This window comes from Montipora foliosa, chromosome 11, assembly GCF_036669935.1.
Source record: "Montipora foliosa isolate CH-2021 chromosome 11, ASM3666993v2, whole genome shotgun sequence".
Classification (NCBI taxonomy): domain Eukaryota; kingdom Metazoa; phylum Cnidaria; class Anthozoa; order Scleractinia; family Acroporidae; genus Montipora; species Montipora foliosa.
The window spans coordinates 32,974,552-32,990,008 of NC_090879.1; the positions used below are offsets into that span (position 1 = coordinate 32,974,552).

General features: G+C 41.5%; 2 protein-coding genes across 2 annotated transcripts in view; one reads left to right on the plus strand and one right to left on the minus strand.

The window, feature by feature from the left end:
- Positions 1 to 2,015: 2,015 nt before the first annotated feature.
- Positions 2,016 to 4,341, plus strand: LOC137976924 (craniofacial development protein 2-like). The gene is made up of 2 exons (XM_068824243.1): positions 2,016 to 3,015; positions 4,328 to 4,341. Exons 1-2 carry the CDS (start codon positions 2,016 to 2,018, stop codon positions 4,339 to 4,341), a joined length of 1,014 nt encoding a protein of 337 aa, XP_068680344.1.
- A 1,856-nt stretch (positions 4,342 to 6,197) lies between these two features.
- The window catches only part of LOC137975276 (RPA-interacting protein A-like), a 17,856-nt gene continuing 8,596 nt past the window's right edge, over positions 6,198 to 15,457 (minus strand). Inside the window, exons 4-8 of the mRNA XM_068822374.1 lie at positions 14,674 to 14,791; positions 12,827 to 12,890; positions 12,280 to 12,341; positions 11,576 to 11,660; positions 6,198 to 6,438 (exon numbers count right to left, since the gene is read on the minus strand). Of these exons, the coding sequence (XP_068678475.1) occupies positions 6,409 to 6,438; positions 11,576 to 11,660; positions 12,280 to 12,341; positions 12,827 to 12,890; positions 14,674 to 14,791 (359 nt within the window). The 3' untranslated portion in view covers positions 6,198 to 6,408. The remainder of the gene's footprint in view (positions 6,439 to 11,575; positions 11,661 to 12,279; positions 12,342 to 12,826; positions 12,891 to 14,673; positions 14,792 to 15,457) is intronic.

Below are 15,457 nucleotides of genomic sequence, written 5' to 3' on the forward strand. Positions count from 1 at the left end.
CACGCGAAATGCATTATCCGAGGTTGAGAATTTAATAAATATTCAATATCCTCGGGATTATAAGTTAGCTTTTACACGATATTTGTAATTGTTGTTTTCACACCCAGCATTAATTAATTAACAATTTCATAAATATTCTTGCTCTTTGGCCATTTCAATTTAATCAAAAACATAACACAAGCAGCGGCTAAAATGCGCTTTATCATTATGTTTGTAGCCGCTGTTTGTTTTATGTTTTTGATTAATTAACAATTAATCCATGATCGCGCGTTGGACGTGATAAAAATAGATGGTAAATATTAATAGCCAAAGATGGGCATAGCGCCGAGTTGGCTATAACCAGTCTCATATCCAACAAGCGCGAATGGAATAATTGTTTTATTAAATTCCTTAAACTAAAAAGTTTGGAAGTACGAAAGCGAGAATATCCGAGCGAAATCGAAAAAACGCGATGAAGATGCGTTGTTGTGTCATACCTGGTGGTCAGACAGACGCAGGGTCATCACAAAAACATCTCTTACCTTTTCGCATACTTTTAAACGTCGGAATTGATCCAGACTTTCCACAAAACGATTTTTTTTGCTTTATTCAGAGAAAAATTTCGCTTTCCGGCCAAAAGAAAATTTAGCTTAGCAACACTTAGCGCAATCATTTGCCATATAAGGTCAAACTACATTGTAAGAGCTGATAACTGAGATTGAGTGAACCAATCAGAGCACGACAAATGCATTAACCGATCTTTCTGGAGGAGGGTATGCAAAATATTGAAAAAAATTGTTTGCAGGGCCTAAAAAGACAAGATAAATTTCTTGCAAACATGATAGTATAAAAGAAATAGTTTGCATAGGGGTCAGAGAAACTTGTAATTTATTAACGAAAAAAACAACAACTGAAATTTAGACTAAAAGTATGCAGTTGTTAGTAGACTGAACAGAGGGTTCCAATAAAATCAACATTTTGATTTCAACCAAATTGGAACACCAAATGTTGCATAAAATACACGATTGAAATAAACAAAAGTAACACCTATTGGGTCTTCAAATTGACCATGCACAAAAATAAACCCAAGCAGGGGATTTCAAAGTGGTCATGTTGGCAATAAAATCATAATGGCTGATCCTTTTCTTAAAACGGAGTAACTTATTGCAGCAATTAAATATGAACATTGGTTCCAAGGTTGTCATAGCCAGGAATGGCACTGGGGATAAGCTCCCACGTGCTTATAAAATGCTCCTTACGGCGTGCTCCTCATCTAGAGCGAGCCACTGACAGCTAAGTCCAACTCCCAGCCTGCTGCTTTTACTGATGGGAGAAGGGGCGAAGGCGGGTATCTGGCGCCTTTAAACCAGACGCTTCGGGCAGTTGGGGCTCGTCAACCCGGGAGGGTAGCCCATCTAGGGGAAGGAAAACCCTGATTTCAAACCTCCGCTGCCTTGCGGCTTACCCGGTCACGGAAAAGGCTTCGGGAGTTAACCCGGAGGAAAAATCCGGAGTGGAGCCCCTAAGGCAGTTGGACTGTTGATGTCGACATCCCTCTGGCAGCTCCTGCAGCCAAACCAGCTCCAGGTGTAATGCTCTGTGTTCCCTTGGACCAAGTTGGTGCGGCCGAGAGGGGGGCCATGTTGATTGGGCAGCACAAGGTCTCCATACACTTCGCCCAGGCTTGCGCCCTGGAGAGGACACTCCAGTCTCGCCATTCGGTGAGAGCACAACACGGAGGACAGTAGTTTACCAGTTTTAAGTCCATGCTCAACTGGCGTAGAGTAGGGCGCTAGGGGTTGTCCTCGACGGTGGGAGGGACCATCGCAGTTCCACTGGTCAGCTACCGCCCGCCTCAAGCCGGGCAGCCCCCGGACAGTAAGGTACTGACCCGCCACGGTCTGCTTGCTTCAGTGGGTGCCTGGAGCTTAAAGTCAAAGCTCAACAAGCAGATCGTCAACCACGCACCAGGCAAACAACGAAAGAACAAAACCAAAACATCAGCTTTCCGGATTGGGAGCTGGAATGTACGGACCATGCGGCCCGGACTGTCTGAGGATCTGCAAGCAATTAACGATGCTCGCAAGACAGCAGTGATAGATCGCGAGCTGCACAGATTGAATATCGATATGGCAGCCCTGCAGGAAACACGACTCCCAGAAAATGGATCCCTTAAGGAGGAACACTACACCTTCTTTTGGCAAGGAAAAAGTGCCGACGAACCCAGGGAACAAGGAGTGGGCTTTGCCGTGAGGAATTCGCTGCTCCAGATAATAGAACCTCCAACAGACGGGACAGAGAGAATTCTCAAGCTGCGTCTCTCAACAGTGGAGGGCCATGTCAACATCATCTGTGTTTATGCCCCAACACTACTGGCTACGGTGGAAACAAAGGACCACTTTTACGAATCTCTGGATACTGCACTCAGCACCATCCCAGCGTCCGAGCATATCTACGTCATAGGCGACTTCAATGCAAGGGTATACTCAGATCGTGAGGCATGGCCAAACGTCGTAGGTCACCACGGCACAGGGAAAATGAACGACAACGGCCAGAGACTTCTGGAACTCTGCTGTTACCACAACCTATGCATAACTAATACCTTCTTCCAGAACAAAGCATGCCACAAAGTATCTTGGAGACATCCCAGGTCAAAACACTGGCACCAGCTGGATCTAGTCGTCACTAGGCGAGACTCTATCAACAGTGTCTGCAAGACAAGAGCCTACCACAGCGCTGACTGCGACACCGACCACTCGCTTATTGCCTCCAAAGTAAAGCTGAAACCAAAGAAGCTCCACCACACCAAGCCAGTGAAGAAGTGCGCTCCCCTGAAATCCAAGACGGGGGAGGTAATAACAGACGAAGACAAACAGATGACGAGGTGGGTTGAACACTACCTTGAGCTGTACTCCAGAGAAAATATGGTCTCCCAGGAAGCACTCGATGCGCTGGAAGATCTGCCCGTGCTAGAGGAGTTAGATGCAGAACCCACGTTGGAGGAACTCAGCAAAGCAATTGACGCTCTGTCATGCGGTAAAGCTCCGCTGCGCTCGGTCCGTACTGCCACGACCTCGGGCCAATATTCCCCAGTACGGCCCTCGCGCTCGGTTAGTAAGAAGTTATTATTTGAAAAATATGCATTTTCTTTGAAACGATAAATTTCTTCGTCTGTCAAGTCGACAAAGCGGCTTAATGCGGCCGGGTGATTACAGGGTAATTATTAAATCAACTCATGGTGCAACCAATCAGCGCAGAGAATTTTCAATGATCACCTACCGTATGTAATTATACTGTTTTATATGTCATCCCCATAACCAATAATTTTAGAAGCTTTAAATTTTTTAATGCTTCTGAAAGCTGCCAAGCTGCTAATTGTAAATATATTTATGTTGAATACTTATGTTATCTTGAGTACTTCATAGCTCACAGTTTGTTAGAGCGTCTCACCGGAATCGCGAGGTCATGGGTTTAAACCCCGTCGACGTCTTGAATTTTTCAGGCTTCTCTACGCAATTGTAAAAATTGCGTTCATAACTGCGAAGATGCACAGGCTAGCCCCACCAGATAAAACTTTTCCGCGGGTGACGGGTGGACGGTAGGAGGGAAAAGATAAGTGATGAATTAGTAGCACTTCTGCGAAGACGTAGTTGTGTAACTCGATCTTTTTATTCTCCTGCGCGTTTCTTGTGACTAACGCACACTTCATCAGGGAGTCTTTTTTTTCATTCACTGGCCAGAAAATTGCTCCATACATCACATCGGCCATTTCTATACTACTTTGTAGAGACGCACAATTCGTCTGGGACGAACTTGTGCAAACATTTTTTCTGCGTCTGTTAAATTCGTCTTGGATGAAGACGGGCACAAGACGCATAATACGTCTGGGCGAACTATCCAGTTTAGTGCGTCTTCGAAGACGCACTAAACTGGTAGGTTCTCAGCTACCAAGTTGTTCAAAAGCGGATATTTTCGCAAAAAATAGACCCCATAAATTAAACAATCGTTTAGGTTTCGATATCATGCCCTTACTTAGACTTGCTTAGAGTCTGCACGTTCAGTAAGTACTGAAAACTTTACACAGATTTAAACTGTTGGTCACGGGGCTCGCGCGAGAAAACCCCCGCCCGATTGTCCGGGACAAGCAATCTTTTCAGGCCACTTGGCCAACACAATTAACCAAAGAATCAAAAGATAAGAGACAAAAAAAGATACACATCATTTTTCTGTTTTTTTTTTAAATTTTTTTATAAGTAATTTATGAAGGGACTCCTCAGGCAAGTTGGACACAAAGTTGGCTTGCCCAATGGGCAAGTTAGAATTTTAACTTAATATTCATTTGTTCTAGGCCTCAGTGGATAGTATACCTATCCACCGAATAAAGTTATCTGGGGCATGGACGTTAAGTGACCATGACCTAGCAAGTCAAGTGTTGCTATGGGATGTAGAGTAATGAGAACAGTGATGAGTTACAAGGGGCAACTGTTTAAAACCACTGATCAATCTACCAGTAGAAGAATTGAAAACCATCTTGCATGAATGGTGGAGTGGATAACCCTTGTCAGCACTAAACGTATGATGGCAGGAGCGAGCAACAGACTTATATTCCCGTCACGGCGTTTTCACAGACCGATTTATTTTAAGATTTAATTTCACGCGAATGAAACTCCCGCAGGAGCCCAATGACCAATCACAAAAATGACGTCATAGCGTCACCGAAGCCGAACTGCCTTTGCTTTTTTGCGGAAAAAGTGGTCAGAAAATAGATTGGTCTATAAAAATGCCGTGACATAGGCTTAGTATGGGAGTTGTTCGCTCCTCGTCATGGGCAGCGGATGACGGTGAAAGTGATGACCAGCTGGCTTCTGGGGATGGAAGAAAGAGACAATGGAAATAAGGTGGAAGAAACATTATAAACACCATTGAAATATCAGGTAAGCTTTCACAAAAAAACATGATATCTTTACATGTGAAAATAACAAGTTATCTTCACACACGAAAAGATCACCGTTGCTATGGTTACATAATAAACCATACCCCCAAATGAATGAAGGGAGTAGTTTCTAAAGAAACTGTGGTGCTGCGTCGGTGGGGAAGTAGTATACAAAAATTTGGTTTTATCAACGGAGTTGATAATGTAAATTGGCCACCGTACAGAAATTCTAAAAGCTGACGTTTCGAGCGTTAGCCCTTCGTCAGAGCGAATCGAGGAATTATGGGTTCGAATCCCATCTGGGGCTCGGATTTTTCCGAGTTCCCAGTGGGTTCAATTGTAACGCCTTTCATTTAATATGTGCTAAATATTCTCTCACATTCGCCCACTTTGGTGGTTGATTGGCCGCATCGTTCAATGATGCTCTCAATGTGACTGCGCGATGCAGTTAGGAGCTATGCTGTGAGTCGATATTTGACTCTGTGGCTGCGTGATGCAGCTCGAGTCAAATACTCACATTTCACCCAAGCTCACCACAGAGTCTCCAGTAGCTCAGTGGGTAGGGCATCCCTACTAGATCACGGAAGGTCGTGGGTTCGAATCTCATCTGGGGCTCGGATTTTTCCGAGTTCCCAGTGGGTTTAATTGTAACACCTTTCATTTAATATGTGTTAAACATTCTCTCACATTCGATTGAATTTAAGTTTGTGAATGTCGTGACGGCATTTTTTGGTGAAAAAAATCTAAAGAGGCAAATTGTCCCTCTGGGGGAGTCCATTTAGATTTGCGAACTTGAAGTGTTTCAAAAATATCTTTGTTAGAAGTGTCCGAATCGTCCTCTTTGATATGAAAGAAGGCTTTTAACTGAACGCGGCGAAGGGCGACGGAACGATGGAAAGCCACAACAATCTGGAACAAAAATTCATCTTCCAAATCGGCACCTTTAATATCCGGTATTAACGAACACTTTTCATTTAACTAATATATTCCTATTTTTCACGTTGCCATGTTACCACCAATAGCGTAGCTCCTACTCTGCTATAAAAACTACATGTAACCCATAATTCCTCGATTCGCTCTGACGAAGGGCTAACGCTCGAAACGTCAGCTTTTAGAATCTCTGTACGGTGGCCAATTTACATTATCAACTCCGTTGATAAAACCAAATTTTTGCACACCCAAAATGGGCAGCTGACAGCTTTGATTGATGCGACGAAAGTTAAAAGTAACATAACATGCACTCATTTGTTTCTTTTGCTTACCTAGTCAGTTTTAGCAATGTAAACGAAAAAGTATGAAACAACTTTATTTCATTCTTTTGGACGTATCTTACATTTTGTACATAACTAGACCACATGAATCAGGTAAACAATGTAATAAATCTATAATTTTACAAACAAAATTTCCTCTAAATCTATAATTTTAGAAACAAAATTTCCTCTCCTGGGGCTTCATCAGGATTTGTTCTGTTCACTACCTGCCGCTCATGTCCCCCATCAGAGAACTATGTACATGAATTCACAGGCCTGGAGGAAGAGAGAGAAAATTAATAACAACATCAACATTTTATGAATGCAGAGATTAAAGTGCCTATCACCTCAACACAGTTTTTCACTTTATTTATTCTCCGAAATCGGCCGAATACATTGTGTCGTTTTTAGAACAATAGACCCATATCACTCAATGTCCAAACAAAAGATTTTGCCCGTACAACCTCTCATTCAGTTTGAGGCTAGACAGGCAAAGACAATGCAAAGATGAAGCCTTTATTCCTAAAGGACTTCAAAATGGCCGCCAAGTGATTAAGTCACTATAACCGAGCAATGGTTCAATGCCGGATTGACGTCACAAATTAATTGCCTCACTGTTTTTCAAAGAACCAGCAAATTGCAAAGCAGTCTATGACGTCAACCCGGTACTAAACCCATTCCCCTTCATTGCTCGGCTACACGAATCAAAGTATAAACACTTTTTTCGTCTTTCAAAGCAAATAAAAAAGTGATTTTTTTTCCAATGGTTCTAAAAACAACACAATGTATTTGTGGAAAACTGTGTTGAGGTAATAGGCACTATAAATAGGTCAACTGGAATAGGAGATGTTCTTGTAATGCTTGTTAAGACCTGGATGGCTCGGATTCAATTGCCGAACATACCTTTACTTGTACAGGCAACCCAATATTACCCTACACCTCCCTTAACGGGATAAAATAAAGCGCAACGAACAAATATAAAAGTTTGGGCTTTTTTCTAAAGTCTTCTGTTTGACTAAAACCTCTGAATATGCAGCGTTCAAATATAAAGTAGAACGTAACAACCTGTTACAGGTTTTCAAGATATCTATTTGGTGGCTTCACAGCTCTACTACGTCTAGTTGTCTTAACGTTCTGATCTTGAAGTGTTTTAGCAGTGTCTTCACTGTTTTCTGATTTTGGCTCTTCCAGCCGTTTGCTTTGCTGCATTTCGTCCTTGGGTTCTTCGTTTTGGGTACTGTTCTCGTTCCGAAGCTCATATAGATGTCTCCTATTTCGTCTGACCTTTCCTTTCTCAGTAGGCACAAGACCTGCAAGCCTCTTGTTGCTGCATTTCCTTGGATTGTTCCTTTTGTTTGGAGACCGGGAATCCATACTTGATCTCTATTTTCCAAAGATGGTAGTGGCCTTGTTCCATGCTGAGAGTCGAAGACATTAGTTTCTTTTTTGTATTTGCTTCAGCTTTAAAGCAGTCCGGTTGGACTACAGATGGTTTCAGCTGATCTGTTACTACAGCTATTGTGGTCGTAATATTTCTGGACATTGACAGTTGAGCAGGCGAGTGACCACGTCCTAAAGGAGCTGATCTGTAAGACAGTAATCTCAGATAGGGGTCTGACGACTTTAGCAGGATTGATTTTGCGGTTTTCACAGCTCCTTCTGCTAACCCATTAGCTTGTGCACAAGAAGGGCTCCTTGTTATGTGCTGGAAGTCATAATCACGAGAGAAAGCTGAGAAGGCTTTTGAGCCATACTGAGGACCGTTATAAGAAATCAGGTACTCTGGAATCCCATGTCTAGCAAAAATGGACTTTACATGACGAAAAAAGTCCTCTGAGGAAGTACTAGACAACTTAGCTAGTTCCACATATCTTGAATAGTAATCCACTACTTTCAAATATTACTGTTTCCTAAATTCCAGTTGGTCAGTGGCAACCTTTTGCCACGAATAGCTTGGACGTTCTGTGGGAATAAGTGGTTCTGCTCGGTTTTTCTGGCGACAGCACAACAGTTGAATAGAAGCTCTTGCAATTGGTTTACTAGTCCATGATGTAAATAGTTTAATTCTTTTTTTTTGTTAGTATCATACTCGACTCATTAGCTACTTAAGCTAGGAGCCTATAATAACCTCCAGGCCCTCGAGTATAAAAAAAGTTTTCAGTTTAATTCTTTTTTTTTTTTTGTTAGTATCATACCCGACTCATTATAGCTACTTAAGCTAGGAGCCTAATAAGCTCCAGGCCCTCGAGTATAAATAAAGTTTTCAGTTTTCAGTCCCGGCCACCACACAGACTGGTTTGCATGCTGATGACATTTCACTAAACCTAAATATCCTGCGTGCAGTTTCTCTAACATTTCCATCCTGAGAATCATGGGTACGATGATACGGTGCCCACTCATCAGCAAACCATTTTGGACTGTAATTTCTGCAGCAACTGGTTGGTATTGTTTCAAACTACCTTGAGCTTTTTCTGCCCAACCCTGAGCGCAGTACGTATACAGGAGCTGACATACTTCATCTTCTCTTTGATGTTGGGTTATTCCGTCTAGCAGTTGGTTACTGGTAAATCGGCAATAACTTGGTCTGCAGAGACTTGACTGACGTCATGAAGCAGGGGATCATAATCTCCAAAAAGAGCCCTTGATAAGGCATCTGCAGATATGGATTGTTCCTTTCAGGGAACATAACTTATCTTGTAGTTAAATCTCATCATGAGAAGCGAGGATGGCGTAGTCGGTTTGTGCGCGGCCTTGGTGCAAGAGGTCCTGAGTTCGATTCCCGGATCTCACATCCCTTTTTCGACTTCTTTCCGTTCTGTGAAGCTTAAGGACGGTGCCTACTGTTGTTATTGCGCATACGTTCTGCGCATCTCGAGATACTCGGATTTCCAACCGGCGGTGCTTATTAATACAGGGATACTTTTGCGCGGTTCAAAACTATGCGGAGAAAGCAGAACGAAGCAAGTGTCTTGGTATCCAAAAAGGAAATTGGGGGTAACCACGCATTTTTCAGAGATAATTAAGCTTGAATTTGGAAAAGAACGCCATACATTGCTTTGTAGTTTAAGGCTTTTGCAAGTATTGTTGATTAATTATCTTCGAAAAATGCGTGGTTGCCCCCAATTTTCTTTTTGGATTTCAATAACTCTTGTTAAGATCTGCTTTTCCCGCGTAGTCAGTAAACCGCGCAAAAATACCTTTGAATTAGTAGGCACCGTCCTTAAGTAGCTTTAAATGCCCGTAAAACGGAGCACTGATGGCGAGGGGGGAGTAAAATGAGCGCACCGTCGACCTCAGGTTTGTCAGTTGAATTACTGTTACGAGTTATCGATGTTAAATACAGTTGCTTTACTTTTACTTTATCAGACGTACGCGAAATCTTTGAACTCTTGCTGGAAGAATATCCAGGTCCTTGCCGCCTAACAATGACACTAGCGGTTTATGGTCTGTCTTGATCTTGAAGGTCATACGTATCAAGAAGCCACTGAACCTCTCACATACCCAGGTAACCTCAAGTGTTTCTTTATCTATTTGCGGATATCTCTTTTCTGCTTTGAACGGACATAGCTCTTGAGCTATAGGCAACTGGATTCCACTCTCCATTTTACTGTCTCTGTGTGAGTACTGCACCGAGGCCGAAGGAAGCTGCGTCACCACTGACTGTTGCATGTCTCGACTGTTGGGCTGTAGTGTGCCAGCATCTTGTTGGGGTCACTTAGCTCTCCTTTAAGTTGGTCGAATGCTTGTTGCTGTGGAGAACCCCATTGCCATTCATTCTTCAGACTATGCAGGTCTCTCAATGGCTTGGATATTTCAGCTGAGTTTCTAGAAATCTTGCCACATTGGTTGGTCATACCCAGGAATCTCCTCAGTTCACTCCTATCTGCTGGTGCCTTCATTTCAGCAATCGCTTGTACCTTGCTTGGGTCTGGGCGTATGCCTGAGGCATCATCGATGACTTGTCCACGTACATGTACGGTAACTTGTTTCTGAGAGAATTTACATTTCTCTTTGTTCAAGGTCAAGCCAGTAGCTCAAATTCTCTTTATGGCAGCATTTAGCCTCTCGACATGCTCTTTCTAGTTTCTCCCAAGGATAAGAGTGTCGTCCATGACACACAAAGTTCCTGGAAGTCCAGTTAGAACTTTTGACATACGTCGTTGAAAATGCTCAGGGGCTGACGTTATACCAAATGGTACCTGGCTGTGGCAAAATGCACCATAACTATGGAGCAATGAATATGGTAAGCAAGGCTCACTCCTTGGCCAAAGGAATATGATGAACCCAGAGCTCGCATCTAGTTCGCTAAATATTTTAATAGCACCATTCATTTAGACCAGAACCTATTTTAATGATGGCAGGTATGTTTTTTTCTCTGCATACCGATTCACTAAGCTTGGTCAAGTCAACACACAACCTGAGTTTTCCACTGGGTTTTGGGACCACCACAATTGGGGAGCACCAGTCGGTAGGCTCCTCAATCTTAGAGATAACACCTTGTTTCTCCAATCTCTCTAACCCTGCCTTAACCTGCTTGAACTCTGCAGTTGAATCTGGCTCTTTCATAGATACATGTAACATTTTTGACAACAAAATATAATAGGGCTCAAATTTACCCTTCACCATGTCATATGTCTGGTTTTCCTCCTCTGTCGGGGAGAAAGAAGCAAAGAAATCATTGGCTTGATCACTCATTGAGTAAATTAACGTATTCACTTGGTGTTCTTCACTTTTCTCGTCAAGGCCTGTGGCCTTTCTAAATCTATCAAAACGGCGCATCCATTTGGGCCACTCTTCTTCTTTGAAGGAGAATTTATCAGGCTGTGATACATGGTAGTTCGCCAGTGATATTCGCTGTGTTACACCAGATGCTTCATTAGATCGTTCATAGTCTCCCATCATTGTCTCTTGGTTTAATTCTTTGAATTAATTTTTCTTGAGGTTCTTGGTGTTCGAAAATCCCACTTATTGACACCATGTAATGTTTGTTAAGATCTGGATGGCTCGGATTCAATTACAACCCTATAACTTGACGAGACTGCTCACCATGTTGATTTCCCAGCGTACCTTTATTTGCACAGGCAACCAAAGATTACCCTACACTTCTATTTTTATAGCAGCTAAGAAATACCTACATGTATTATTGTTTATAGTAACTTGGAACTGTACGAATAGTGCATTGTTTCCTTAAGGTTGCCTTTTGAAAATGTAATGACTCTAAAATTAAAAGTATCAATGTATTGATATAATTTTGAACAGAACGCTTACAACTGGTAATCTGGTTTGACAGTGTAGCATTGAAACAAACAGATTTTACGTGATGGTAAGAGGTAGGGATGTGTGATTGGAAAAAAAAAGGGTGGGGGGGGGGCACGTGACATCCTTATTTTCAGACTCCAAAAGCTTATTTTACCTTGCAAAGCGAAACTAGGTTGCTCACTCCAAGTTCTTTCACAAAGGATAAACCAAATTGTGGTTCCTCCAAGCAATGCTCATCCCTACAACAAATCAAAGAGAATTAATGTATTAAACATGATGCATGAAGATGATTAGGCACATAGTCTCATTGGAAGTATCTTGGTAAGAATGGTTGGTGGACAAAATCAATCAAGGAGCTTGCCAGTGGGTGGGTAATATGCAAATACATTTATTTCAAGGATGAAATGATTTGTTGGTTGGCATAGAGGTGTGCAGGGGTGGGTTAGTAGACAAATAGTTGGGTGAGCAGGTATTATAAGTGGATAGTTTAGTAGGTATATGTAGATGAGAGGATTTTTTAGTTTTTGCAGTTGGGTGGGTTGGCTGGGGTAGGTTAGGATAAGGGTGAATGGATGGGTTAGTAGGAAGGTGAACCTACTATGGCTGTAGGTGGATGAGTCACTAGGATTTGGTGCCTAGGAAGGCACCACTACTGTAGATGGGTTTACAATTAATGAAAAATTAGGTTGAGTGAGTTGCTTGGTGTGACTATAGGTGGGGAGGTATTGATTGATAGTCCGTGCATAGGTGGATGGATGGATACTTGCATTGAGGGTGAGTGAGTACTTAAGTTAGAAGGGTTGGTGGATTGGTGGGTTGAAAGGTAGCTATATGGCAGATGGAGAATGTTTCCGCTACCTGTGTGCTTCAAGAGCTGACTCAATTTGATTCCTAACGTAAGTCAGGGTGACAGCATCATGCTGAAGAGAGATAATAAAATAAACAATTTGTTTTCAAATATTCAATGCAGCTATTCAGGTAACAAAGTGTTGCTAATTGAATCACCTAGGCCCTAATTTTACAGATTTCAAAAATTAATACTAAATGTTTTGCAAACTACCCATAATAGACATCAGAAAAATTATTGTAGTAACGATTACAAAAAATTATTGGAGAATTGATGGGATGACAGCACATGCTGTGCTCTGAGTTGCACAAAGGATGCTTCATCAGACACTTTAGATCTGTGTGTTTTACAATTTGAAAATTTTAAAATGGCAACAAGGATTATGCAGTTCCACTGCATGCTGGGAACCACATGCGAGTGGACAGCCATATTGAATAAAAACTGGTATTCTGCTTAATAGAAGTCTCCCTTTTTTTGTCTTACACTACCAATAAGGATGCTATTATCATCATCACCATCTTCATTGCAAAAGTTCCCTTTCCTAGCAAGAAGCCTTACCTCAGTATCAATTCTTAGTCCACATGCACAGAAAATAACTTGCCTGTTCTGATGTAATGGGTTGCTATAAGATATAAAGACAAAATTGGATCAATAAGAGGAAAAAAACTGTGTTTGAAAGGCTTAAAGTGCCCATAACCTAATTTTTCTCACTTAGTCATCTGAATCTACACATATCTCATAGATGTTTCGCGAAAAAAAAATAATTGCGATTTTCCCAAAACGCGATTTGAATCGAAATTAGAAAACGTTCAAATTTGCTGCCATTTTGGCTCACCATTCACCTCAGTCTTCTATCGATTCTTCCCGGTCACAATACTGCTGTGACGTAGATTAAGGAACATGTGACTTCAAGTGAAAAAGGAATAGTGATATAAACAGTATAGTAAGGAACAATTCCCTTGAAAATGCCTAAAAGATGCATAACCACTCGATGTAACAACACAGCTGATCCTAAAAAAAGAATAAGTATACGTAGGAATCAGAGTTCGACTTGCAAAACGTAGTACCTCAAAAAAGAAGGAAAAATGGCTGCAGATTTTGTCTTGGTAAAAAGAAGCCCGGTAAAACTTCTTCACTGTGCTAGATTCACTTCAAAGACTATGACTTTCAGTATTGTATGGACAGCAAAACGAAAAGATCATTGAAGGTGGATGAGATTCGCTTACAGGAACAGACATAAGCGTTGACTTTAATTCCCTAGCGAGACCTTCGATCCTTATCCTCTTGTTCTTTTCTGTAATTTTGTATTCCTCGTCTGCTAATGGTTCTTCCACGTAGGGTTCCGTGCAGTTCTGGGTTTCAGTGCTAGTGCTGGCTGACTCGTCGAGACCGGCAACTACTCGCCTCAAATTCTTTTTTTTTAATAATTTGCCAGTTTATTCACTTCCAGATTCAGAGGCACTTTCCTTGATGATAAATATAGGCATGATTGATTTTTTTGTTTACTAAAAAATACCAAAAACGATCGCTAAGCGATACCTTGGCGTTGATTAGTAAGAAAAGATAAGACCATAGTCAACAAGCATTCCTTAATCTACGTCACAGCGAGCCCGTGAGGTCCTGACCAGCGAAAGGGGTGTACCAAATAAAAGTAGGATTGAAAAAATCGTAGAAAATTCGCCTCAAGCTGGAATTGAGAATTCTTTCGCCAAAGTTCATTTTTTAATATGGACTTTCAAATAGGAAAATAAAACTTTTTAGGTTATGGGCACTTTACTATTAATTTTGTTAACATTGAAAACATGGGAGCTGGATTAATATGTGATGCTAAGGACTTTTGAGATGCAGTATGACTTTACGACTAAGGCTGTATTCCATTGACCCTATTCTGGAAATTATAAGAATATGTTGAGTGATGATTTAAAGAAGGTGCGCCTCCATAAAAACGAAGGATTTCTACCTTCTATTCCATGTATTCCTATTCCAGAATACAGTCAATTGAACGAGCCCTAATTTATTAATTAACCCATTGACACCTGACAGTGAGACTTAACAGATTTTACGCTGTCTAATGCCAGATGATTTTACTTGTCAACTCGGGGGGGGGGGGGAGGAAGGGGTCCCCTAGGGTGCAGATGATTAATATTTTTACTCGTCCACAGGGGGCATCCTAGGGTGTTTGAGGTGACTTTTGTGACTGATATGGCCCAGAGAGTAAGTTAGACTTAGGGAGTAGTATGTGATGTCAAACACTGTCTGGCATATGAATTTATTGTGTGTAAAAAATTCTAACTGTGCCAAACACAACTATGGGGCTCTAGTTGAATGTCAGGCAAAACAGAATGGTGTCAATATTTCAGGAAAGAAGTAATTTTTTTTAAATCATAACCTACAGTATAATGCACCTTTTACAGACTGGACAAGGAACTTCATCTGTTCTAAGACATTCAATTGCTGCACATAAAGAGGCTTCTTCAAACTTCAGACTCTCTTCGTATTGTTCGCGAGCAAGTATATTACGCTCTTAAAACAAAGTTAAATGAAACAGAGAAAATATTTAAAAAACCAACACAGGATAAATTTGTATAATCGCAAAAAGGTCCTTAAACACACTTGTACAACACAATGAGGCACAACTTGTTTTAGGGGAATAACATGATATGAACAGCTCAAAATTATGTGGCTAGATGTAAATTTAAGCAAAGTTATGCCATGCCAATGCAGCCAGCAGTTTTTGTCCCCAAGCAGCCCGGGGCTTATTTCTTGCCTCATGGGTTTTAAGCTGATCTTTGTGGGTCTTTTGTTTGGCTGTCTGTATTTAGCAAATCTTTGCAGATTCCTGCTCCAATCCCTTTCATACTTTGGAGCATTGGTACAATGTAATGGGGTCAGGTGAGTATGTTTCACGAAGAATTCCTTTTAGGGTGATGGTGCTAGTTGGTAGCTGCATGCAGGGATGGGCGGAGGAAGTCTCTGCACATGGGATTGTCATGGATACCCCTACGCTACACACTGTAGGTCTGAGTTTGCTCAGGCTCCCTGCCTACCTTTAAGGCACCAGTTCCCAAGCTCATATAATTATTGGACAAGAGTTTAATCATGATAACACTAATTTATTAATTAAATAAATATAATATAAGATTTAAAAAAGATTCAGTTGAATGGCTACTTATAACAATTCAACTGGTG

Coding starts and splice junctions, on each gene's coding strand:
- LOC137976924 (XM_068824243.1), top strand. CDS start 2,016: ATGCGGCCCGGACTGTCTGAGGATCTGCAAGCAATTAACGATGCTCGC.